At 43.3% G+C, this 27,058-nt stretch overlaps 2 protein-coding genes across 2 annotated transcripts; one reads left to right on the forward strand and one right to left on the reverse strand.

Annotated features, from left to right (window-relative positions):
* Positions 1-857: 857 nt before the first annotated feature.
* On the reverse strand, positions 858-15,399 carry LOC114449752 (uncharacterized). The gene is made up of 11 exons (XM_028427580.1): positions 15,294-15,399; positions 11,172-11,229; positions 9,065-9,226; positions 8,247-8,444; positions 7,468-7,626; positions 6,577-6,654; positions 6,323-6,479; positions 6,077-6,121; positions 5,514-5,990; positions 3,904-5,390; positions 858-1,296 (listed from the first exon to the last, which is right to left on the reverse strand). Exons 1-11 carry the CDS (start codon positions 15,353-15,355, stop codon positions 1,249-1,251), a joined length of 2,931 nt encoding a protein of 976 aa, XP_028283381.1. The 5' UTR covers positions 15,356-15,399; the 3' UTR covers positions 858-1,248.
* Positions 15,400-20,252: 4,853 nt separating this feature from the next.
* LOC114449929 (katanin p60 ATPase-containing subunit A-like 1) lies at positions 20,253-26,224 on the forward strand. The gene is made up of 11 exons (XM_028427803.1): positions 20,253-20,320; positions 20,757-20,930; positions 21,294-21,454; positions 22,074-22,236; positions 22,315-22,439; positions 22,527-22,632; positions 23,751-23,909; positions 24,213-24,339; positions 24,441-24,575; positions 24,660-24,786; positions 25,762-26,224. The coding sequence occupies exons 1-11, from the start codon at positions 20,315-20,317 to the stop codon at positions 25,958-25,960; spliced, it is 1,482 nt and encodes a 493-aa protein (XP_028283604.1). The 5' UTR covers positions 20,253-20,314; the 3' UTR covers positions 25,961-26,224.
* Positions 26,225-27,058: the final 834 nt, after the last annotated feature.

Raw genomic sequence — 27,058 nt, forward strand, 5'->3', positions numbered from 1 at the left:
TTTTTAACACTTCTAACACATCAACTTTGAGGACAAACTGTACACTTGCTGACCATCCACCCACTACAGGTGCCATGACGAATAGATCATCAGTGTTATTCACCTGACTTGTCAGTCATAATGTTATGTCTGATCGTGTATAGGAAAAGCAATGTTTTGTGCACTAGTCCAAGTGTAGTAATCAAAATGAGTGCATAACTATAGTAATAATAAAACTAACAACATTCTCAGTGATGGTCCGGTTCTTCATAGTGTTCAGATGTTAAATGCATAAGCAAAGTTAGCATTTATGTTTTTTTTCTGTTCAGGCTGGGGGGACAGCACTGTTGAGTGTGGATACAGGGGATACAAAGCATACCAGTAATGCTGCAGTCAGGTGTGGGACAGATTATAAGCAAGAGATGGCTTCTCAGTCTGCCAAATCACTATAAGAAAAGGGTTAGCATGTTACCATGGTGAGGGGATGGATGCATTCCAATATGCAATATACAACCTGACCAAACTCTCTCTACAGCTCATAATCACTTAGACCTGAACTATTAATAGACTAGATAATCTTAAAACCACAATAGCAGAGTACAGTTTATGTTTAATTTATATACATTTGTATCTATGTCCCACTTACACATATTCCAGCATTCATATCAAATTAAAATCTGTAAATGAGTATCATCTGGGGAAAAACACTGGTAAACAACATATATAATGTTATACCACTCTCAAAGAATACTGTTCTTTTTTCATATATCCAGCCATACCTCCAAAAAGGCTGGAATCAAAATTAGTGAGTCTTTTAGAGCCAACAGGTCACATGATACTTGGTAAATATTAATAGGGATGGGTCATAATATCAGCAATTTTCAAATCCACATTCAATTTTATAAAAAATAACTATGGGACTGTATTTTCTTGAATTAAAAAAAGGTTTTTCCCCTGACTTTACTGCTGCCTGTTAGTAAGTAATGTGTTACTGCTTCCAGTGAGTGTTAATGCTCAAACAATTGCTTGCAAACTGCCATAACAACAAAACAAGAAGGCCACCTTACTATCAGGCTGCAGTAATTTGTATATGGCGCTGTGATATTAGATGCTACTGTACAACCAGGAAAACATGCACAGTCAAAGTCTACTGTCTCTTATTATCCAACCTCTTACTTCAGTCCCCATCCTGTTCACATCTGGGGCTGCTGTTGATGTCATGGGAAAGCTGTTGACATGGTAACTCCCTCCAGTGTGCCAGGTGAGAGGTTACTTCAAGTCAATGCCCTGAGACTGGGACTGGGCCTTTTCTTTGGCCTACAACACAAAAGACAAAATCATTGTGATGATTATTACTTTTAAATACGGTAGTCAGATTACCCTCTAAACCGGTGCTTCTCAAAGAGTGCGGTGCCGGGGGGGTTGTGAGAGGCCCGCCGGTCAGAATGTCCAGTGAAAATAGTCCCTACAAGTCCCTAAACTACGAATGAGGATAGGTCCGCTGCAGCTACAGCCCCGCTCATAGATGCCACAAGTGTGCAACAAGACGTCATCGCTTCTCCCTGACTAGAGGCTTGAACTTCTCAACAGCATGAATCCCTCATTAGATTTCAGCTAAATCTATCCTGATTGCGCTAAACTGGCCAAGATAGCTTGCGTGGTCCTTTCTTCAGTGTGCCTGCAGAGACAGAGAGGTCTGTCTCCAGACTAAACTAATGAGCCAGTTACTGTAATATTATACAATGTGCTTGCATGCGTGCTCTTCTACTTGAGCACAGCACTGCTTTGCACATACACTCAACAAAAATATAAACGCAACACTTTTGTTTTTGCTCCCATGTTTCATGAGATGGACTTGAAGATCTAAACTTCATTCCAGATACACAATATTACCATTCCTCTCAAACATTGTTCACAAATCTGTCTAAATGTGTGATAGTGAGCACTTCTGCTTTGCTGAGATAATCCATCCCACCTCACAGGTGTGCCACATCAAGATGCTGATCTGACATCATGATTAGTGCACAGGTGTACCTTAAACTGCCCACAATAAAAGGCCACCCTGAAATGTGCATTTTGTTTCTGCTTTATCGGCGGTCTGGGGACTCAGAACCAGTCAGTATCTGGTGTGACCACCATTTGCCTCATGCAGTGCAACACATCTTCTTCGCATAGAGTTTATCAGATTGTCTATTGTGGCCTGTGGAATGTTGGTCCACTCCTCTTCAATGGCTGTGCGAAGTTGCTGGATATTAGTGGGAACTGGTGCACGCTGTCGTATACGCCGGTCAAGCACATCCCAAACATGTTCAATGGGTGACATGTCCGGTGAGTATGCTGGCCATGCAAGAACTGGGACATTTTCAGCTTCCAAGAATTGTGTACAGATCCTTGCAACATGGGGCCGTGCATTATCTTGCTGAAACATGAGGTGATGTTCATGGATGTATGGCACAACAATGGGCCTCAGGATCTCATCACGGTATCTCTGTGCATTCAAAATGCCATCAATAAAATGCACCTGTGTTCTTCGTCCATAACAGATGCCTGCCCATACCATGACCCCACCACCACCATGGGCCACTCGATCCACAACATTGACATCAGCAAAGCGCTCACCCACACGACGCCACACACGCTGTCTGCCATCTGCCCTGAACAATGTAAACCGAGATTCATCCGTGAAGAGAACACCTCTCCAACGTGCTAGACGCCATCGAATGTGAGCATTTGCCCACTCAAGTCTGTTACGGCGACGATCTGGAGTCAGGTTAAGACCCCGATGAGGACGACGAGCATGCAGTTGAGCTTCCCTGAGACGGTTTCTGACAGTTTGTGCAGAAATTGTTTGGTTATGCAAACCAATTGTTTCAGCAGCTGTCTGAGTGGCTGGTCTCAGACGATCTCGGAGGTGAACCTGCTGGATGTGGAGGTCCTGGGCTGGTGTGGTTACTCGTGGTCTGCGGTTGTGAGGCCGGTTGGATGTACTGCCATATTCTCTGAAACGCCTTTGGAGACGGCTTATGGTGGAGAAATGAACATTCAATGCACGAGCAACAGATCTGGTTGACATTCCTGCTGTCAGCATGCCAATTGCACGCTCCCTCAATGCTTGTGGCATCTGTGGCATTTTGCTGTGAGACAAAACTGCACATTTCAGGGTGGCCTTTTATTGTGGGCAGTTTGAGGTACACCTGTGCACTAATCATGATGTCAGATCAGCATCTTGATGTGGCACACCTGTGAGGTGGGATGGATTATCTCAGCAAAGCAGAAGTGCTCACTATCACACATTTAGACAGATTTGTGAACAATGTTTGAGAGGAATGGTAATATTGTGTATCTGGAATGAAGTTTAGATCTTCAAGTCCATCTCATGAAACATGGGAGCAAAAACAAAAGTGTTGCGTTTATATTTTTGTTGAGTGTATATAGTATCACCTGCATGATACATTTACAGTGCCAATGTGCTGGTATGTTTAGTGTTTTTCATAATGCATGCAATTTCCCCATTGTGGGACTAATAAAGGTTTCTTAATCTTTCTTAATCTTAATCACTATCCTGTTTCACTTAGCATGCTAACAGTTGGAAATTAGTATCATGGTAAGACAATGGTATACAAAAATACCAGCTAGCATTGGCAATGTTACTAATTTATCTTGATGGTAGGAGAGCATTTGCACATGCTAGAAGTTGCCTGTCACCACTTTGTTAGCTTGTTAGCATACTAACATTTGGAAATTATCAGCTAGTAGAGTAAAAGAATATAGTATTACAATCCTTTACATGAACGGGAACCATGGAAAACTGCAACCAAAATGTTACTTTGGATGAAATCTATGAAATCTAAAATGAATTCCAATTCAGACTAACTGTTTTAATGAGGTTATAAACCTGTGAATACCACAGGTGGTCCCACTTACCCTGAGAGATGGCCGAGGAGGCCTAACTGGCCTCACTGGCTTAGGTTCTGGCTCTGCTATAGGTTTTGCCTGCCCTCTGTCAAGTGGTTCTAGGTCATCAGCTACATCAGGACAACCAATGTATCCTCCAGCCCCAAACACTGAGCTCAGATCTCCTTCTAACAAGGTTGGAGCAGTCGTTGATCCAAGGTCTTGGGAGGCTGGCATGCTGCTGATGGCCATGTTGCGAGTGTCAGCTGTATTAGTGTTTGTGGTGCTGGCAACACTGATGCTGGTGTTACTGAGTTCCAGTCCCAGCAGGTCTTCAGAAGCCACATCACTCTCTGAACTGTTATTGGCGGAACTAACGTCAAGTTCTGGTTCCACATTGCACTGGTTGTTGTTTGCTTCAGGGAATACTTCCTGACTTAAGAAATCCAGTACCTCCTGGTTGTCATGGCTACCTAAGTCAAGCAATTCCTGATTCTCATTGCTACTGACATCCTGGAGGTCCTGTTTATCGTGGCTACCCAAAACAAGCACTTCTTGATTTTCTGTACTTCCAAAATCCAGTAATTCTTGGTTGCTATCTAAATCCAGCACTTCCTGATTTTCAGAATGGGAGAAGCCCAGCACTTCTTGATTGCCATGGCTGCAAGGTTCTAGCACTTCTTGGTTATTATAGTTATAAGGTTCAAGTAGTTCCTTGTTGCAATAGGGTTCCACCACCTCTTGGTTCTCACAACCACAGAGATCCAGGAGTTTCTGGTTTTCATGGAAAACTAACTCCTTATTATGAAGGCTAGATGGTTCTAGTACTTCCTGATTTCCATTGTTACACAAATCCAACAGCTCCTGGTTATTGTGGCTACAATGTTCAAGCACTTCTTGGTTTTCATAGGTATGAGGTACCAGTACTTCCTGGTTGCTATAGTTAGGGGGTTCTATTTGTTCATTGTTTTCATGGGTGCAAAGGTCCATGGGCTCATGATTTTCACAGAGGCCCAGCACCTCTTGGTTTTCTTCCTCTGGGCTGAGCTTAAACCCATAAGGGTCAGAGTCCCGCACCATCTGGGATGATGTGATGTCAAAACCATAGTGATCAAAACTCAGCTGGTCTGGTTGAGAGGAGGAGGAAGGTTCGAAGGGCAACTCATTTTCGGCAGGTTCTGGACTTAGTTCAGCTTCATCAGGGTCTAAGAGGGTGTGACTGGAATGCTCTGGACTGAGTTTAAACCCATATGGGTCAAAGGAAGACTGACTGGTTGGTTCATAGCTCAACTCAAAGCTGTTCTGCTCGGAGCCGGGCTGAGCAAAAACGTTCTGGGAATCTAGTGAGTTCTGTGGAGTCACAGGGTTTTGGGATTCCTCTCGGTTGTTGCTGACCCATTCTGTTGCCTGACTGGACATTACATAACATTCGAGAGTTTGCTTCATGTCGACTGTACAATCTGGTTCCAACTGGCCAGATTCCGTGTGCCCAGACACAGCCTGAGCTGAATCACAACCTATAAAGAATACAGGGAAGGGTCAATGCCAAAAACAAAAACCATCAGAGGCAGTCTCTGTAAGAAATAATTCATCATTCAACATTGCACAGTTTTAATTGAATAAACGTGAGTATAGGTTACCTTGTTCTTGCTTTGATGTTGCCTCAGTTGTAACCACCCCAGCAAGAGATCCTAGACTGTGTTCTTCGATGTCTGAGGGTGGAGAGAAAGCACCAAGTTCCAGCTCATACCCATTAGGGTCAGATTCTACAGAATATTGACCCTGGGACCTCCAGCCATGGATGGGCACTGGCCCCAGTTCCTCTGAGGAGCTCTGAATGGGTTTAAATCCACAGGAATCATCCATCGCAGCAATGGCATCTAGGTCCTCTCGGCTGTAGCTGATTTCTATGTCACTGTCTTCGTCTGGGAATTCAGACTCAAAGCATTGAGTTCCTGTTGAGGCTTTATTTTCAGCACAGGAGAGACTGGTGTCTGCCTCATCAGCAACATCTGTGCCAATCTTTCCTGCCTCATCAGTGCCAATGTTTCCTTCAGTAAAAAGAAAATCTGCTGCAAAAGGGTTGCTGCCTTTGAAAGGATCAGACCCGAATCCGTCTGGCAAACAAGACAGAACAAGACTTTTAACTCCAAGAAGTCTCAAGTACAATCAGGTATAGCCTAAACACTATATGATTACTAACCAGATGAGTCTGTTTTAGGGAACAGATCTTCATTGAAGAGGTCATCTACAAATCAAGTGAAAAAGGTTATATGTGAAAACATGATGTGGAGTCATAGGATGACATCACAATTTACTATAAAGAAAAAAAATACAAAATGGTGCAAAATATACTACACATACAATTAGTTTCTGAAAGACACAATTGTAACAATGATGGCAGCCTAACGATGAGGGCAGGCATGTAGGATGTTGGACTAATACATACGATCACTCTGACAGTGGACAAATGGGTCGGCTTGGTAGAAGTCAAGTTCGCTGAGGGGATTAGGATTAATAGTGGACTCTGCTGGCACTCTCTCATCATTTTCTTCATTGTTGATCTCCCCTTCCTCTGTGTCATCCTCTATGTCCGATCTGTCCATCTGCAGACGGACAGGGTAATGTAACATTACTTCATCACTTGAATGAGGACTGCTCAGTGTTGGTCTCTGGGAGGTGTTCTGTGATATTAAAAGCTACCTTTGGTGAGCTGGTGCCGCTGTCATCTTCTTCTCTGGTACCTGCTAGGTTATTGCAGAAAGCTGAGCCATTGGCACTCTGATAGAGAGACAAGAGCAAAAAGACACTTGGAACTGAATAGGTAATGCCTGAAAGCACATTGGATCAACTGGATCAAGATAACCTATATATTTTGTGTTCATGTGCTGCTGCTTCCTGATATCTGGTTTCTCTGATGATGTGGTGACGTCAGACAGTTCATTCGTGTGCAGTTAACAACCATGGTGGAGCGCTTGAGAGGTATAGCGACATATGAAAAAGAAAAAAGTAAGAGAACTTTCCCACCTTTGTGGAAGGATATTTATTTGTGGGTGGACTAAAACTACCAGGAATGTGTTCCATCCAAAGCTGATAGAAATGGATCTTAGATACGAGGACGATCAAGCATGCAGGAGGTGAGTTCATGTTAACTGTTACCTCAACTTTTAAAGCTAATTTCTGTATACTTGAGTGCACAGCCGCAGAGCTACATTTTAAATGCTAAGAGCAACAGGGCATCCTGGCTGATGCTGCTACAGACGTGTGAGGGACCTAGAGGTGATTTGGATAAGACATTTGTTTTTTGTTTTCAATGAATGAAACAAATGTAAACGTAATGACAAATAAAATAAATACTGCTTTCTGAAGAAAGAAGTACTGTGTAGTGTTACAGTGAACAAGAAATGGATTTTAGTAGATATAAGTCATGAGTGAAAGTTTGCACCACACTCTTAGGCAGGGCAAGTAAGAATTTAGATGAGGCAAGTAGTATTTGAGAAGTAGGAAAATGCATGTTAAAAACATTTTTCATTTCAAACCTGCCAGTAGGTGTTAGAATCCATATCTATAAACTAGCACTCAGCTTTAGCTTACCATTATGAGGTCAGCATAGGCGGGCAGGGATTGGCTCCTTCCCCATGGCCTCATTGGAAGCGGATCATCTTCAGTGGTGTCTGCAGGAGAGGTTGACTCCTCCAGTTGGCTGTCTGGAGTGACTGCACCTCCTGACAAAGAACAAAGGGTGTTCTCCTCCTGCAAAAAAAGACAGGAGCGAGGAGTGACCTGTTTTATCAAATTAAAATCAATAAATAGCTATCCTCCCCACAGAGCATGTGAAAAGATTACACACTCCTTCTTTCTAATTAAATGCAGGTTTATTTCAACTTTACAGTCTAAAACACAGGCCAGATGTAGAAATATGTTATTTTTTCTGTCAACAAAAAAATCCCCACAATATAATGAATAAATATATTTACTCAGATCCTTTGATGTCATATTCAACAGATTAACCATCACAATCCCCAAATCTGTTAGTGGAATGGCCTACCAAAATGACACCATTTAACAAGAAGAAGGCCGTGAAAATATGGTGCACATAACTGATTGCAGTTTAAATATAAATGTAATAACAAAAGATGTTTTGTATTGCAGTGAACAAAGAGTCCACACATGAAAAACACTAGGGGCTTTGATGGTTATTTATATTTAAACTTTTCTCATACTTTTGTATTTATGTTTTACATTCTTGTATATTGCATGTCTTTGTATGCAATTATATTGGTATTTCTATTCTGAATTCCCCTGAACACAATAAAACATAGCAATAAACCAATGTTCTTCTCCACCACATCAGTGAAAACCTCCCCTCGTACCTGCAGGATTTCTTCATAGGACTGTCTGATAGAGTCTTGCAGAGGCGTGTCCCTTTCTCCAGCCTCCTCCACCTTCCTTTTGGCCTGTTTCACCTCCTCTCTGAGTTTCTTCAGCCTCCACCTGGCTCTGGCAAGTTCTCTCTCATACTCCTCCACCTGGCTCTCCTTCTTTGCCTCCTCTGCCTGCAGAGACAGGATCTGAAAAGGCGAATCACATTTGAGCTATTTTCTTATGTGTATTTTCTAGACAGGCTTCATTTTTACTTTGCTTCAAGTTAATTAAACATGTTAACGACCTAGAAAGTGCAGATGTTATGTTATGCTAGCTGATATAGCTAAAGATAACTGCTACAAGCCATATAGTTAATCTGCAGCAAAAATGAACAGCTTACTCTTTAAAAGTGAATATTTAAATGTTTAAATATTTCAACATAAGATATAAATTAGCTTTAACATCTAAGCAGTGACATCACAGCACTTATAACTACAACATAGCTGTAGCTAGACTAAAAAAAAACTTTATTAGCTCAACAACAGTTGCTAGATTCCCTCTATTCCTTGATTATTTTATTCATTATTGATTATTCATATATTAATTTATGCTTGCTGGATATTATTCCTCACTTCAAACCTTAAAAGATTAATATTATTTGTTTATTGTTCATTTTAATCACATCAGAGGTGGTCAGATTTAATTTATTCAATTATTATAATTATCTAAGTTATAATAATGATATAAAGTGAAAGTAACTGTGTTTTATATACATTTACATACATACATATATGCGAAATAGAGTGTGCTGCTACACTTTGATTACCTGCTGACTTTCGTCATAGCAGAGCTGTCTGGTTGCTTTTATTTGTTGTACCAGCTTCTCTTTGTGTTTCTCTAAATTAACCAGGGTCTCCTCCAGTTCCTTGCGGTCTGACTGCTGCTCCTGAAGTTCCAAGTTCTCCACAGTGACTGCATTTTCCAGCTCCTATACACACACACACATACAAAGACATACCCAGGGAAACAAACAGATACACATAGACATGCTGTTAACGGTGGTGTGCACTGCTGAAGCATGCATGTAGAAGTACACACAGACATAGATCAGAAATATGAAGTGACATCATAACATATGATCATCTACAGGTAGAATAATTTGATCTCTAAACGACTACAGGAATCCCTTATCACATGTGCTAAACATCAGATTCAAACCGTGAGCACTAACACATGAGGAGATAACAGGTGCCTTGGATTGGTACAGGACAGCTGCATAAAACAGGACACATTGGATAGAGTATAATCCACTATGCAATAACAAAACATTAGGTTCTAGCTCGCTGCTGCTGCTAGCTTTAAAACCTACCTAGATGGTTAACAACAACTGTTAATAACAAAGCATGCAGCAAACATGCTTCCTTTGGTCATGGGCTCCACACAGCACTGATTATTGGCTGCAGACGTTTGGTATTGTGTGGGTTGATCCTTTTCCTGAGAGGTCGGATATTACTGACAATGTAGTGATTTGTGGGACAAGGTATCACGAGCAGCCAATATTAGTCTGTCAGGTGATGCTTTAAGTAATTGTCTCTATCTTACAATCAATAGTCTGAAACCATAGTGGACAAACAATAGTGGCAATGACTCCCACAAGGCAGAGATTTTTCTATTCTGAAATATTGGTAACAGAGATCTTTTCTTGTCTTGTTCCTTGACATTTTTGCAGCATAACAGGGCCCATGTTCCTGCTAAAAGAGGCCACTGCTGCCAGTTAATGTAATGTAATATAATCCACATAAAACACATGTCTATAGCAAAACATCGCCTAAAGCATGGCAGCCTCTGCTCTGTGATCCATTCCAGCACATACCTGGCAGTCCACATGATGACAAGATTCACTGATGATTCATCAAACCAGACCACCCTCTTGTAACCTGATTGTTTTGTTACGTGACAAAGTCTGGGAGGTCACCTTCTAAAACTCTTTGAAAAGGATACTGGGTAGGCGATTAGAATAACTTATACGTCACTGTCTATCTTAAGATTGCAATAGAAGAAACATGACAAGCCTTTAATAGGAAAAGCCTCAAAGCCATAAGCCTCAAAAATGCAGAAAACTACTTCCTTACAGGATCTTGACAACGTAGGCCTACATACACTGGACCCTTTCTGACACTCATGTTTCCAATATCTGCAAGTCAGCAAGTTGAGGTACACTGTGCATTCAGACACCTTGCTATGAAGCTGCATTTTCAGCTGATTTCCAGCTATTTGTGCTTCTGGAGAAACCATATGTGACAGCAATGCCCATTTAACCACCCCCAAATCAGCAGTTATATTTCCTTGAATCCGTTTTGTAATACTTACTTCATACAATGAACAACTCACAACACCTGCCCTACTGGAGACTAAGCATCATAACTGGGGCTTGGTGAAGTCAGTCACATTTTTACACCTGTGTCCAACAGCTGTTCACTTGCTGCCCTTGATACCCAGACAGGTATCATTGTAATGACGTGATACACAAAATGATTTTGTCCTTAATGTGTTGTTTTAATGTTGTGGCTGAACATGAGATAAACTGATATAACATCTAATTAACATCATTTTAAGTATGGAGACACATGTTACATCACATGTTGTTAAATAGAAATCAAATCACTAAAATAACAAAGCAAGCCCTATACTAGGCTACATACTGAGCACTAAGTGACATCACATGAGAGCATCATGGGAAATGCAGTGATGGAAGAGTCCCAAACTGGAAACACTACAAGCAGACACACATACATAGATATGTACGTATGTCCTATTCTATATAACAAATGTTAAAACACATATATGATATCTACACAAAGAACACTCTAAGATGGATAAAAAACACAACACACACACACACACACCAGTGCAAGGTGCTGCGGTCTTCTTACTCTGATCTCGGCTGTCTTGGCGAGGACTCTGTCATCTGTTTCCACGACATCAGTGTCCCTGGGAGATGACCAACAGAGAAGACAGGTGTGTTTAAGGAATGAGGAAAGAGAGCACTCATTCTTCCAGTCTGCCTTCCCTCCATCAGGACCTCCTTCCCATGATCCCTCTATTTTTTCCTGCTGCACCGTCGCCTCCATTGCCTTCACCACTCTGTCTGTCGTTACACTGCAGAGGAGGCGGAGCTGCCTCTGTGAACGTGCACGTGTGCGTGCCTGTGCTGATCAGTGCACACAGGCAGAATGCACCAATGAGAAAAGAAGAGGAGAGGGGGGATGAGTCACACATGAGAGCAGGCTTCTTCTCCCACGGGAGATTTTTTTTCTTCATGTCATTCCTCTTCCTACCATTTTTCCCAACCTACCAGCATGCTGCCTCTCTAGCCTTCACATCTCTCACCTTCTCCTGTATTCCCTCCCCCCTCTCAATCACCATGGCTAGCCTCTGCAGTATGCATCAATCCACACACACACAATGTAAGCTACGGCTGAGCCATTCATAAAAATCCCAGAGAACAAAGCTAGTCATAATAGCAGTCAATAAATGTGCCGTTTCTCATATACAAAAAACAGCAACACAGCCTGTTTATGATGGATGCTACATGAAAGAGTCATCTTACATTTCAATAGCTTAAATCTGTATTATAAAAGATGTTGTCTTTTTTTGAACAGTGCCCAAATTGAAAAAAAAAAATGGACATTTTAAATAGGCACTGAGGGCCTTAAGCAGAACACACATGACAACATCAAACCAATCAAAACTTGTCTGGGGTGCACAGAGGGCGGGGTCATCTAGTGTAGCAGCACAATAAACAAAACAATACTGACATGGCATAGAAATTCAACTCAACTCAACTTTATTTATAAAGCACTATAAAGCAGTAGTCAATTCTACATGAGATAAAAGCATGGAGTAAAATCTCAAAGTGATGTCTTGAAAGAAAGAAATTCACTCTGCATATCACACACTAGTCTCTTTGATATACTTAACTTTAAGCAAGTAACTTGAACAAATCCAAAGAGGAAATAATACTGATGGTGCAGAACACACAGCACCACAAGCCCAAAACGAAGGTGCCACCGACTTACTATCCTCACTGTGTCCATAGCATCAAAAGGCAAAGCCTAAGTCTGCTTATAAGTTAATTCCACTAGGGAAGGCTCCATGTTTTCTACAGATAGGGAGGACATGTATTTACATTTACTCTTAATTGTCCATATTGTGTTAGACAATATCAGCACATCAGATATCAGGGAAAATCAAATATCTTCAATCTCCCACTAGAGCCATGGTAAGCACATTTTCCCACTGAGTTAGCCCCAATCCTCATATTATATGTTTTGTACTGTGTTTTGTGGAGCTCAGAAATTAGGCTTGTTATCCTCATCAAGTCAGTTTTTACCACTGAGTCTGAGCAGTCTCTGACCGTGGTGCCACTGTGATTTGTGCTGCTGTCCATAACTGTTACACAAACAGAGCTGATGTTAACCTAGTTAGCGGGGTTTCTTCATGCATTCATTCATTCATACACTGACGCTTCATTTGGTAAGTATGCCACTTCAAATGTTCTCATGTTCTGTTGACAGAAAGAGGAACATTGATTCTATGAGTGATGCTAAATAAGGTATAGTTTTTAAAATAGGCTTCCATGAAGCAGGTCTATAACTTAGTTAACTCGGGAGATGCTTTGCTGCTACAGCCACTGACACCGTTGACTTTAATTTCAAACTAAAATGAGTTTTGCTATAAAAAAGTATGCATATGGAAAAGTACTTAACAAAAACCTATTCGCAAATGAGAACATTCAGCCTTGTCACCATCATCATCAAGGCCCTGTCACAGCTAACTGGCAGTACTTCCTCACAGGATGCTGACTGGTCTGAATAACTGGCTAATACTGTACAAAGCCTAGAAAGTTGGATAGTAGACATTTTGTTTTTCTCAACAAAACCGCAGACCACGCAGACCAGAGACAGCCATGTGAATAGAAATTCGCAGGTTGCTGGTGGGACATTTGTGGTAGTTGTGGCAACCATGAGTCTCTTCTGAGTCTCCTTCACTGGTACCTTTCAGACAGAGCCTGCTATCAGCCCAACAGTAACTGTCCATTGGAGCACAAACAAAAAAATGAATGAATGCTGAAACGGACTAAAATTATCTAGTTGTCATTTTTGATCAAACACAGTTTCAGCCCTACATGAAAGTGTGCCTCAATCCAAAAAACTCAGAAGGTGTTTATTATGATATAACTGCCCAGCACAGCTACGAATGCATGTGGAACAGCTATATACACAATATGCTATATTATCATACCCATAAATATCCAGCACCACTCTAACACCAAACCTGGTTCCATGGTTTAACACCTGATGCTATGATGCACACACTGTTTCATTGATGAGACAGCACCACCGAAAGACTTTGGTGAGGCAGAGGAGAGGAAGACGCTGTGGTTTGACGAGCTGAAGGCTGATGCTGAACAACAAGGTTGGATTTAAGGAACGCACTGTTAGGGCTGATCAGCCTGTGGTGGGCCTGCCACAGCACAAGGTGTATTGTGGGTGAAAAATGTTTTTTCCCCTTTTATTGAAAACCACAACTACACCTGGAAATAAAACCAGTGTGATGCTCATTTTTACAAAAGAACTGCTACATTCCATGGGAAAGATAACCAGAAGTAAACACCCATCACATGTGTCATTGAACCTGTCCTGCTTGTTCTCTGTAGTGTATGATGTTTGTGCATGTTTGTTCCTCTCTCTCTCCTTCATCCTCTCTGTCCTGTCTACCTCTTCTCCTCCCCCTCTACCCGGCCGACTGTCAGCAGGAAGGTTCTCCTTATGAGTCGGGTCCTGTTCAAGGTTTCTTCCTGTTAAAAGGGACTTTTTCCTTGCCACTGTCTGCTTGCCTTGCATTTAGGCTCTGGGTTGCACCTAGAGACAATTTTGATGCTATAAATTTGAATTGAAATAAATAAATCAGGACAAAGTTGCACTGTCACAGCTGTTTTCCAGCAGCAGGAGACAAGAGCTGCAGCCCCTGACTTAGAAAACCTTCACTGGCTAGCTCCTGCAATGTTTTTAAGCCGTTGTCATGTGACATGGTGATACTCATAAATGCATTACTTAGAGACATTTTTCAAATTAAGTGATCATAAAGGCGGTTCCAACCAATAATACATATATATTATACATATATATATATATATATATATATATATATATATATATATATATATATATATATATATATATATACATATATATATATATATATATATATATTCATGCAGCATATTGAGCATAAAGCCTAAAATCAATTCTCTGTAACAAAGCCGAGTTAAAGCTCAGGTAAACTTTTTGCCTATTGCCTCTTCCATGTGCTGTCTTTCATTTGGAGCCCTTTTTAGCCCTTAATGCATGTTGTCTCTGTCCTGCTTTGTCCAGCTGTATCTGCTAAGTGATTACTGTTAAACTGTCTGCAAAACTCATCTTTTCTCCCTCCGCTCTCATGTCACACAGAGCAGTTGAAGCAGACGGTCGCCCACCCTCAGTCTGGCTGTCACTCTGTTAATGAGTGTTATCCTCTGAAAGCCAAGTGCCTGCACAAGGTCAGCATCGTAGTGCAGCATGCCTCCTCTGATGCACATCATTCAGTAGGGAGCTGCCAGGCGTTTGTCCTGGGACAGCTAGTCACCTCGGGACATGCCTGTGTCATACACCCACATAACAAAACAGTTCTCATTTGTAATTTGTAATGATTTCAGGGGTCTTTTTATCAGAACATGTCAGCCTGTCACTATTATTGACAAAGTCTGTGCCACTGTTAAGAATATGCTGTATTTCAATGTTAGCTCAGTGTTAGATGAGACACATCCCACAGCCCACAGCACCTTGAGAAGGCCAGTGATGGTGAGCACCTCGGCCCTTCACTATTTATAGTTAAAGCCTAAAGCGAATGTTCTTCTCGCTGAAGACAGCCTCTGTTTCCTCCTAAAAGTTTAATCAAAGAACATAATCCATATCCGTGGAAGTGTAATTATGAGTGAGATTAGGTAACTGTACCCTTCATCCTTCGGGGTCCTCGCTCGCGCTGTCCTCAGGCAGTCCAGAATAAATCGCATCATTACTGCAGCGCTCGTGCTCTCATCGTCGCTGGTGCTGAGCTGGTCCCGTGAAGCAGCAGCTGAACCTGCTCACCTAACGACGCCGAGCCTGCAGCTCTCCGCTCACACGAGACTGTAACCAAGGAGAGCACTGCACTGCAGAGTCAGGCCAGCAGGAGAGCGGCAGCAGCTGCGGAAATAAGCAGGACTTCCGGTTCGACCTTTCAGCGTAAAACCTCAAACTGTTAAGGACAGAGTTGCTGTGTTAGGGTCTGTCTAACTTCCTGTTTGACACTGCTGTAAAAGACAAATGGCAGGTGAGAGGAAGATAAAGGCATTACCTATAGCCTACATGCTTCTAGCCAGAAAAAAAAAATAACGGTCCATTTTTTTGTCTAATACTGTATCATGGATACAGATAAATTATCAGAATTGAATTGTTGATTTTGCAATGGCAGCTTGAGTCCTTAGACATACTCTGTCACTGCTTAAACTGTGGATAATGAGCCTTGTTTTGTATGATGTCACTAACAGCCTAGTTATAAAATGGTATTTTTGTAGATTGGACGAGCCATAACAAATCTAAAATTGATATCTATCAATGTTTTATATAACAATTTATATATATATATAATCTTTGTTACAGCTCAGTGTTTTGGCTACAATTTTTCCCACTTCCCATAAACTGATGGTCCTGGTGCCTATACTAGAGGGGAACACTTTATATAGGCTGACTCAGTGTAACTCCAAGTCAATCACACTTGTGTGAAATCAGCCTGTCCAGGTAGGATCAACACTGATTGTGAATCAGTTTCAGCTGCTGTTGTGCAAATGGAACAGACAACAGGTGGAAACGAGGCAGTTATCAAGACAGCCCCTATAAAGGAGAGGTCCTGCAGGTGCTGACCACAGACCATTTCAGAAGCTGCTCAGGTAGTGCAGCCTATCAGGATGGCACATCAACCTGAGCTGTGGCAAGAAGGTTTGCTGTGTCTGTCAGCACAGTGTCCAGAGCAGGGAGGAGATACCAGGAGACAGGCCAGTACACCAGGAGACCTGGAGGGGGCCGTAGGAGGGCAACAACCCAGCAGCAGGACTGCTACCTCCTCCTTTGTTGAAGGAGGAACAGGAAGAGCACTGCCAGAGCCCTGCAACATGACCTGCAGCAGGCCACTAATATGCATGTTTCTGCTCAAACTGTCAGAAACAGACTCCATGAGGGTGGTCTGAGGGGCCCGACATCCACAAGTGGGGCTTTTGGACACAGTGCAGGGCAATTGGTATTTGCCAGAGAACACCAAAATTAGCAGATTCACCATTTGAGCCCTGTGCTCTTCATGGATGGGAGCAGGTTCACACTGAGCACATGTGACAGACGTGACAGAGCCTGGAGACCCCGTGGAGAACGTGCTGCTTCCTGCAACATTCTCCAGCATGACCGGTTTGGTGGTGGGTCAGTAATGGTGTGGGGAGGCATTTCTTTGGAGGGCCGCACAGCCCTCCATGTGCTAGCCAGAGGTATTAATAATAATAATAATGCATTGGTCTTATATTGCGCTTTTCTGCTCTGTTGGGCAGGCACTCAAAGCGCTTACATTGAGATGCATTATTCTTTCACACCACATTCACACAGTGGCAGTGGTAAGCTACCAGTGGTAGCCACAGCTCCCCAGGGGGAGACTGACGGAGACGTGGCTGCTAAGGTGCGCCTATGGCCTCTCCGACCACCGCCGATTCATTCATACACCAGTGAGTGCACTGGAGGCAATGCGGGTAAAGTGCCTTGCCCAAGGACACACAACAATGACTAGGGAGGAGCTGGGGTCAAACCGCCGACCTTCCGGTTATTGGACAACCCTGCTCTACCACTGAGCCACTGCTGCCCTTTATTATATAGCATTAGATTCTCAGACCTGTTGTGAGACCATGTGCTGGTGCACATGGTGGGCCCTGGGTCTGATAGAGGCCTCATGTGGCTGAAGTGTGACAGCAGTTCCTGCATGATGAAGGCATTGATGCTATGGACTGGTCTGCCCGTTCCCCAGAACGTCCAATCTAGTCCACAGAGACAAGTCCACGGTCTGCCATTAGGAGGTCATTAGTGACTTTAACCAGTGCTGTTTCTGTGCTGCGTTGGGCTTTAAAACTGCATCAAACAGTCTGTTCCTATGCAGGTGGTCATTTAGCTGACTTACAACCACTCTTTCAAGTATCTTAGAAATAAAGGTGAGGTTGGAGATCGGTCTGTAGCTTCCTAAGATGTCTGGGTCCAAAGAAGGTTTTCAAGTATAGGAATGATCACAGCAGTTTTAAAAGCCTGTGGTACATACCCTGTTGCCAAAGACAGGTTGATCTGGCCTAATATGGAGTCTCCTATCAAAGGGAATAACATCCTTGATGAGCCGAGATAGGATGGGGTTGTGATGGTAAATTTAAATCTCTGTATATGCAGTCTCTCCTTTAATCCTTGTTGTTACTTCCCTCTTGTTTCTCACCAAAGTAACAAATCCTCCTGCCGTTTGCCATTCAACATTGATGTCTGGGACCTTTCCAATATACAACAGACTCCAGAAGGAGATCCTGAGCTGTATCCCAGGGAGTCAGCTTTGAGGTATGATCAGGAGACAAATGGCTCTGTGACCTGCTGGACTCCAGGAAAATATCATTAAGTATGAACTAGCATCCCACACTCCAGGAAGCCAACTTAAAACTTCAAAGTATAACCAGGAGACAGCTGGGTCTGTGACCGGCTAGAAGAGGAGGGTGGGACTTGATTTGGGGGAGAGGCTGCTGCAGGTATAAATGTGACATGTTCCCCATGTTCGGGGTCTTTGATTCACTCCGACTGCTAGAGTGTTTGATTGACCTTCTTTGCAAAGAATAAAACCATGTCGGCCGGCAGACATTTCATTTTTCACCAGAGCAGAAAAGTTTCCACAACAGGGTCTAAAAGGCATGTAGTAGGTTTAGATTTACTGATGCTGGTGGTCAGCTTGGGGAGGTGGGCACAAAACAGTCCAGAGTTAGATTAAGATCTGTTTCTAGAAGTAGCGCTGTATCCTTGTTGTATCCTGGTTTACGAAGGGCCTTCTTATACGTCAGTAAACTGTCTCTCCAGGCCCTCTGGGATTCATCTGATTTAGAGGAATGCCACTTCCTCTCCATTCTTCATGTCGCCTGTTTCAACAATCAGATATTTGAGTTGTACCACAGAGCTAGCCTCTTCTGATCATGAGTTATAGTTTTCTTCTTCAGTGGAGCAATGCTGTCTAAAACTGAGTATAATGTGATACAGCATCTTCAGAAAGACATCTGCTGTAATAGACCTTTTTTCTCAGATGCTGAGAGGCCGAAGGTGAAAACCAGGTCAAGGGAGTGACTGTGACAGTGTGTGGGTTCATTTATTAACTGAGAAAACCCAACTGAATCCAAGAGTGAGTTGAAGGCAGTCTTAACGCTGTCAGAGTCGAAGTCCATATGAATGTTAAAGTCACCCACTATAATGACTTTATCTGTGCTGAGCACTACACTTGATAAGAAGTCTGAAAACTCCAGCAGGAACTCTGAATAAGCAGCAGCAGGTGGACGATACACTACAACAAGTAAAACTGTTTGTGAATGAGACGACTCAGGCACAGGCAGAGAGGCAGTGGTTCCCAGTGTTTATTTAGAGATCATGACAAAAAAACTGGCTTTTCTGACTTCCAGCAAGTATGAGACTCAAAAGATCTATGAGTAGATGTAACTTTAGGATTAATCTGAAGACTGGAGTGGTAGATTGCTGCCACTCCTCCTCCTTGGCCCGTGCTTCGGGGAACATGATAGTTAATATAACCAGACGGAGTTGATTCATTTAAACATTCCAGTAGTATTCCTGATTTCAAATTCACATTAAAGCGTTACAGACACATGACTTATTGATCCGCTCTGCCACGAGGCCCCGATGTTCAGCAGAATCTGAGCACTTTTAATGTCTTTCTGTGTATTTAGTACTGACTGAAAACACTTGAATTTAACCACAGCGTCCCTGTAGAGACGTACTCTGTGTTGTTTCTTGATTTTATTATGTGTTGTTTTTTTCTGTTTTAGTTAAAACATGAGCCATGGATGATGTCTTTTAATTAAAAGATGAAGCTCACCTTTAAAATGATAGTTTTTCAAATATTAAGGAATTTCTGGGTCATTTTGGGTCAAAACCACCTTCAACTTTGACATGTAACTACTTCCACATGCTTTCAGCTACAGAAACTGTTCAGACATCATTCTGTTCAAACACATTTGTTCAAATGTGTTTCGTTTTCAAAATATTAATAAAAATTCAAAAGCCATTTAACATTGAAGGGCTCTCTCATAGTCTTCTCATAGACATTCTGCCAAATGTATCTCCTCCTATTAAGATTTTATACTTTTCAAAATAAGAGCTTCATCTTTCTAAATTCTTTACCGTGTTTCAGCAAATTAAATCCAGATTGCTTCAGATTCCCCAGCAATTCAGAGCAATCCTTCACATCAGCATTCAAAGCAATGCTTCAGCTGCAGCAATCAAACTTGTATTTTCTTCAGGAAATGCTTTTTTCTAGTTACTTTGTAATATTTGACCTAATTTCTAGCGACGACTAGCGGCCAGAGTCTGCACAGCATCGCCTCTCATGATACATTTACATGAATCAGTTAAAATTGCCAATTGTCCAGTTAAATACTTTGATGACGTGTTTACTGCACATATGAACACACAGTTAGTTCTCACCTTTTATCCCCAGTAAGGTTGCTGCTGTGTCATTTAATAAGCAGCTCTGATTCAGTCATATTCGTTGAAGACCTCCATCGACACGTGAAGTACTCATATTCCCCAGCTTGCCTTTAGTACGTGAAGGCAGCACCGCCTGTATTCCTCACACGGCGTCTCTGTGCGGCCATGGAAACACTCTCCTCAACCCTGGAGCTCTGACTCAAGAAAACCATCACAAACAGGCGCTTTTCATGCACGTAAGCGACATGTTTCCGCATCGGGCTTGTAGTTTAAGGTGTAATTTAGCCTGTCGGCGTGTTGTTGTTGTTGTGTTGCCTGCATTATTTTAGGCATGCTGCTGGGAGGATTAAGTGGCGTTTACGTTATTTGTTGGCACAGGATTGGGTTTGTTTCTTTGGCCTAGCAGTGAGCTAGCCAAACAGCTAACGGCGGTAAAACAACAGGGTGCAGAGCAGACACTGTGAATAAAGAGGCAGGGACGAGCACAGAAGCTCATCTAAAGCGTGCTTTCATTTAGCCGGCAGGTGCAACCACAGCCTGGACCCCGGCTAGCTTAACAGACATGTGGCGGTTATCTGACATAACACTAAAGTGGAAGAAGCTGCACCGTCCTGAAATAACACACGTTTACAGCGGTTAAAACAAGGCCCCACTTTTTTTTTTACTATCCAGGTTTTATCCAGCATGAATTGGGCAGAGATATGCGACAATGCCAAGAAGGGCCGGGAGTATGCCCTGCTCGGGAACTACGACTCCTCCGTGGTGTACTACCAGGGTGTCATCCAACAGATCCACAAGCACTGTCAGACCCTCAGAGACCCCGCCCTCAAAGTCAGGTGGCAACAGGTGAGTCCTACAAAGTAGCTACTGCACCACAGGTGGAGCTTAAGACCCAAAGCATCAACAGAGGATCACAAGTCCTGAACGTAAACAAAGAGGAGTCAGTCAAACAAATGATCATTTATTTAGATGGAGCAAACCATGATGCTACCACCGCCATGCTTCACAGATGGGATAAGGCCCCTATGCTGGAATACAGATTGTGTTTTGATCTCCACTAAACATGTTCCCAGCAGTCCTCTGGTTTGTGCTCCTGATCTTTATGGCAGCAGTGTTCTGTATGGAGAGCAGTGTTTTCTCTTCTTCTGCCATGCTCACCATGGTTGTTCTCCTGACTCATGAACATTATAAACTTTCTCCTCTCTTCAGGTCAGACAGGAGCTCACTGAGGAGTATGAGCAAGTAAAAGCTATCATGGGGACCCTGGAGAGCTTTAAAACAGAGAAGCCAAACGACATCTTCGCCCCTCAGACGGAGGAGAGACCAGAGGATCCAGCAGTCTGGCCTCCCCCCATCCCTGCAGAGCACAGGTGCGTCCAATTCTGTTATGTTATGTAGTATTTAGATAAATTAAAGCTGCAAGCAGCATTGCGGGCCCTCACACACCCTGCGATCCGCGGGGCCATCGCTGTCTCCTCTCCTCTCATTTTCAGAGATATATCCGTTCAGACTCGGGTCCATAGCAGTACTGTAAGATTGTGTCCACATTGCATGAAGTATGTTGGTGGTACTGCAGAAAATACAGTGTTCCTTTGTAATGGCGAATGGTCGACTTTTGACAACACTTTTGAAAGAGTTTTGGAATGTGTTTTTTTTGTCATGTCTCCTTAAACGGCTGCTCAATGGCCCACTGTGCTCCGGTTCTTACTTCCTGAGTGGCAGTGACGGCAGAGCGAATTGGTAATAATGCCACACAGAGACTCCGCAGGGTGAAACAGCCCCACAAGGAAGCACTTTGAAGAACAAAGAGACACATTTTGCATAATCAGTTTCATCTCTGCCTGCACAATGTGACTGACCATGTTTGTTACTGTGAACATATTGAGCTTCATCTCCACGGAGGAACCAGCAGAACTAGTTCATATAGAGTATTATCACCACTAATACTCTGCAGGTGTGTTTTATCTGTTTGTGTGCCTCTCTGTATAGAAACCCTGTTGCAGTGAAGCGGCCCAACAGTGCGGTAAAGCAGCAGAGGAAGGACTCTCCCGCCCTGCAGCATCGAGGAGCAGGGCCAGCAGGCCGCGGCCAGGCCAAATCAGATCGGCCCGGAGTCAGAGATGCCCGAGGCACAAAACCCAAAGATGATAAGGCGAGACTAACGCTGCTGACTGGACGAACTGATGAATGGGCGAGTTAATTAATCTGAGCCTTCTTTTTTTTTCATCAGGGAAAGAAAGGATCTGGAGACGCACAGGAGCAGGACCAGAAGAAGTTTGACGGCACAGGATATGACAGTGACTTAGTGGACTCCCTGGAGAGAGACATCGTGTCCCGTAATCCTAATGTCCACTGGTATGGTAGCTTGCGCTGGGTATACGTGCACAAACGCACTGAATGATTCCTACATGCTCTGTTGTGTGTTCCCTCTGCGGACTGTAGGGACGACATCGCTGATCTGGAGGATGCCAAAAAGCTGCTGAAAGAGGCGGTGGTGCTCCCCATGTGGATGCCTGAATTCTTTAAGGGCATTCGTCGCCCTTGGAAGGTACACAAACACACACTCTCTGCATACACAGCTGTGTGTGTGTGTGGGTATAGTATGACTGCTTCTCAGTGCCTCCATGAATCCACTGCACTGAATGAGCTCCATCATGTGAGGCCTTTTAGCCCTCAGGCTCACCATGTGAGGGTCGATACTTTATCCTGATTTTTAACAGCAGCACAGTGCTTTTCATTCGTCTGATACGTCCATGCATAAATTAATCAGAAAGTGCTGTGAAATGAAGGATCTCACACACACACACTCACTCACACTCCCACCAGGGATTCTGATCAATTGCCTGATCCTCCATCAGGAAAGGACACGTTAGCCTGAATGGATTCTGTAGCATTATGGATTTTTTTAATGGTTAAATTGTTGATTTAATCTTCACAGAAACAAACCAGACACAGATATCAGTGCTAATGGTTGCAGGAGAGACTTACATCAGGGGTTGGAACTTTAACTTAAAACTGGTCTCTGCCAGTCAAAGTTACCTTCAGAGGTGCTGTCATATATATATATATATATATATATATATATATATATATATATAAACTAGCTTCTCCTACTGATGTAATATGTAGGACACTCCTTTGAGGACAACAATGTTCACATTTTAGACAGGGAGGAAAGGTGGTTTGAAAGAGGAGTCAAGGAAGCCATCTATGTTAAGCTGGAAAAACCTTCCCTTAACAGAGGGGGTGGCCTCAGACATCATCTTTCTACCACATACAATGCAGTGATTCCATCCATTCCCAGGAAGTTTGCACATACTCACAGCAAGAACAAAGGGTCTCATAGTCATTAGCCAGTCGTTAGACACGCTTGGCCCAGTCAGCCAGATCATCACAGGTAAGTATGGAAACATTTAGTGCTATTGTTTTTTAAGTTTTACCCAGACCCACCCACATAGGTCTGTAACCACATATAAACCATGTTTCACCACCAAACAGTTAGAACTGATGAAGCTTTTTGGATGAGCAGCGAAACGTCTTCAAGAAAAGTCCAGATGCCTTGCTTCAATCTTCTCTACGTATGATGACCTGGATGACTGAGAATCTTCATCAACATACTGATGTAATAGTTACATGTTTAATCTACTAACGGACTGCTTGTTTCAGGGTGTGTTAATGGTCGGCCCTCCAGGGACCGGGAAGACCATGTTAGCCAAAGCTGTGGCCACTGAATGTGGGACTACTTTCTTCAACGTGTCCTCCTCCACCCTCACCTCCAAATACAGGGGCGAGTCGGAGAAACTCGTCCGTCTGCTGTTTGAAATGGTAAAAATATGTCAGACTCTAAAAAAATATGAATAAAATGTGTATAAACTTCTACAAAGCCTCTAAATGTCGCTAGGTTGGAAGAGTTTGAATCTGTTGTTCTATCAGGCTGTAAACATCTTGTTGTTGTGAAGTTTTAAGACGGTGTGTGGGGTTTGATTCACTTTTAGAGCCTGCCCCCAGAGGCTGTGAGAGGGAACTGCAGCTTGTGTTAAACAATAGATACAAGGACTACAGCAGAATGCAGCCATCCCCTTGTTTGTGTGTGTGTGCGCTCTGTAAATTCTTAACCGTTTTTCTTAGGCCAGATTTTATGCACCCACAACCATCTTCATAGACGAGATTGACTCCATCTGTGGTAGGAGAGGAACATCTGACGAGCACGAAGCCAGCCGCAGGGTCAAATCCGAGCTTCTGATCCAGATGGACGGTGGGTAGGACCGAACAAACCGACGCCACATGGGGCAGCTAATAGAGGGATAAATCCTAGGCTAAATCCAAAGGCTAGTTTAATCATGTTTTCGTGGCCAGGTGTGGGAGGAGCCCTGGAGAATGACGACCCCTCTAAGATGGTGATGGTGCTCGCTGCCACAAACTTCCCCTGGGACATCGACGAGGCGCTGCGACGGCGGCTGGAGAAGCGGATCTACATCCCCCTGCCAGCAGGTAACAGCAGTTTGACAGACACTGCACACGAACAGCTCGAAACACCAGTTACTCATGTTGATGCTGATTGGTGTGTTTGTGCAGCTGTGGGCCGCGTAGAGCTTCTAAAGATCAACCTGAGGGAGGTGGAGTTGGCTGCTGACATGGATCTGGACCTCATCGCTGAGATGACTGAGGGTTACTCCGGATCAGACATCACCAACGTCTGCAGGTTGGTCTCCTTTACCTTTACACTGCGCACTGATGTTAGCACTGTCATGTAGTCTATTCACTGCAGCGTCTCTTGCATCATCACACACACTGTTATTTATTTCTGATCAGTGTAATGAAGGTGAAGCACGGTGGTGGTAGTATCATGGTTTGGGTCTGTTTTCTGGGATCTGAAGTATACCACTTTACTCTTAAATAGGGATGTCCCGATTTGATCACGTGATCGGAAATCGGGCCCGATTACGTGATTTCAGACTCGATCAGAATCGGACATTACCTCCCGATCAGGACTCGGATATATATTTATTAGGGCTGTCAAAGTATAACGTTTTCTGCACAGGGTGGCTCTGTGTCTTGTAGCGCAGGGGTATGATGCACTTTTTGTTAAATTAGTGTAACTTCTCTTTACAATCTGATAGCAGCCAATTAGTTCGGCAGTTTCGCATTAAAGCGAAGAATATGACTCATCTGTGGAAGCTATAAAACGCTAAAAACATCAGCCAATCCTCTGGGTGGACCCTGCGCAGGGTATTGGCTGGTTGTCACTCTCTTCCTGCTCTGCACGCACCAGAGAGGTACGTGCATGATGGCCGAAGTCACAGACCGCAGCTCGTCTTCAGGTGATGCGCGTCCATGTGATTGGGAGGCGTGGCTTCAGGGTGAGCTCCGAGAGAAAGGGGCGTGTGTTTACTTTCAAAATCTGGCTGACTCTCACTGAGTTTTTAAAACCTCCTACCCTACCTTTAAGGCACTGTATGTTGCTGGTTTAGCGTTCTGTGAGTGTAGTCTAATAGTTGTGTGAACTTTGTGTCCTTGGTGTTCAGGTGAAAATGCTCAGTTATTTCATGAAGTTGTTTCTGCTCCTCTCTCACTGTTCCACTGACCTTGTGTCTGTGTGAAACCTTGCAGAATTCAGATCAGTTGAATTATAATGTGCGATGAGTAACCGTCTTCTCTTTCTTTCTCTGCACATCAGGGACGCGTCCATGATGGCAATGCGCCGTCGAATCCAAGGCCTCACCCCCGAAGAGATAAGAGCTCTGTCTAAAGACGAGCTGCAGATGCCTGTGACCATGGAGGACTTCACTCTAACGCTCAAGAAAATCTCAAAGTCTGTTTCTGCTGCAGACCTTGAAAAATACGTAGCCTGGATGGGCGAGTTCGGGTCAGTGTAGAGACAGGTGGTGATTAGACTCAGAGGGGACCAGAACCTTGACAGGAGGACTGACAGCTTTAGAAATGTTAAAAGCCTCGAAGAGGGGAGGAGATAAGATAAGATAAGATCATACTTCAGTGTCTTCACTTGTTACTGTGTGTAGAGAGATGTCGATCATCCGGCTGCTGAGGGGGACCGCGCCGAACGTCACACAGGAAACTTTCAAAAATAACAAGTAGCCTGATAAACAAAGGTTTAGAGCAGGGGCCTCAAACTCAACTTACCCGGGGGGCCACTGGGGGTAGAGTCTGGGTGAGGCTGGGCCTGATTAAGGCCGCATTAAAAAAAAAAAGGGTTTCAAATATTCCAAAAAAGTACAACTGGTCCAATCGTCTCTATTTTTATTAATAACAGGTCAGAATAGGGATGCAAATTATTGATTAATTCAATACTCGTTAGTTGAATGACCTTATCGATCGATTAACGATTAATTGATAAGCGGCTGGGCCTGAATTTCCCTCAGTTTCACTAAGAATAAAATCTAAACATTGTTTACTAAATAAACTGCAGGTCATATTCCTTAATGAGTGATTTGCTGTACCTTTGGAGATACAGTACAGACAATGACATTTATGTAGGCTAGTATAACAAAATCTATTGTGAATAGAAATTAAATAAAACATGTCCAGCTGCTTTAACATGAAAATAAGTTGTTCACTGGCTCCTCACTCAGACACATGTCCAGGAGTCAGGCGTGTGCGAACACGGGTTCTATTCAACCAGCATCCGGAACTCCTCTGCAGCGGAGGAATGCGCGAGCATGCAGAGACAGAAACCACACGCTGAGCAGAACGGAGGCTGCCACTCCTCAAAAAAACATTCAAACTAAACATCAGAGAAATGCTGACGGGGCATAATAATAATAAAAATAAAATGCACAGTAAATAAGTGTGTGTGAGAAAATGTGCGGGCCGCACTAAAACTAAACTTTGATGTGAAGTGGGGGGGCCACAAAATATCGGCTCACGGGCCGCAAATGGCCCGCGGGCCGCTACTTTGAGACCCCTGATTTAAAGCAACATGTAGGCAAACCAGGCAATTGCCAAGGGCCCCGAGC

This window comes from Parambassis ranga, chromosome 17 (genome assembly GCF_900634625.1).
Source record: "Parambassis ranga chromosome 17, fParRan2.1, whole genome shotgun sequence".
Lineage (NCBI taxonomy): Eukaryota > Metazoa > Chordata > Actinopteri > Ambassidae > Parambassis > Parambassis ranga.

What these genes read in the sequence shown, in the direction of transcription:
- LOC114449929 (XM_028427803.1), top strand. An exon ending in CCCATCCCTGCAGAGCACAG is followed by an intron (nt 21,455 to 22,073) that starts GTGCGTCCAATT and finishes CTCTCTGTATAG; the next exon opens with AAACCCTGTTGCAGTGAAGC. An exon ending in CTACATCCCCCTGCCAGCAG is followed by an intron (nt 24,576 to 24,659) that starts GTAACAGCAGTT and finishes GTGTTTGTGCAG; the next exon opens with CTGTGGGCCGCGTAGAGCTT.
- LOC114449752 (XM_028427580.1), bottom strand. Translation starts at nt 15,355, where the DNA reads ATGATGCGATTTATTCTGGACTGCCTGAGGACAGCGCGAGCGAGGACC. An exon ending in CCTATGCTGACCTCATAATG is followed by an intron (nt 6,655 to 7,467) that starts GTAAGCTAAAGC and finishes TCTCTCTATCAG; the next exon opens with AGTGCCAATGGCTCAGCTTT. An exon ending in AACATCAAAGCAAGAACAAG is followed by an intron (nt 5,391 to 5,513) that starts GTAACCTATACT and finishes TATTCTTTATAG; the next exon opens with GTTGTGATTCAGCTCAGGCT.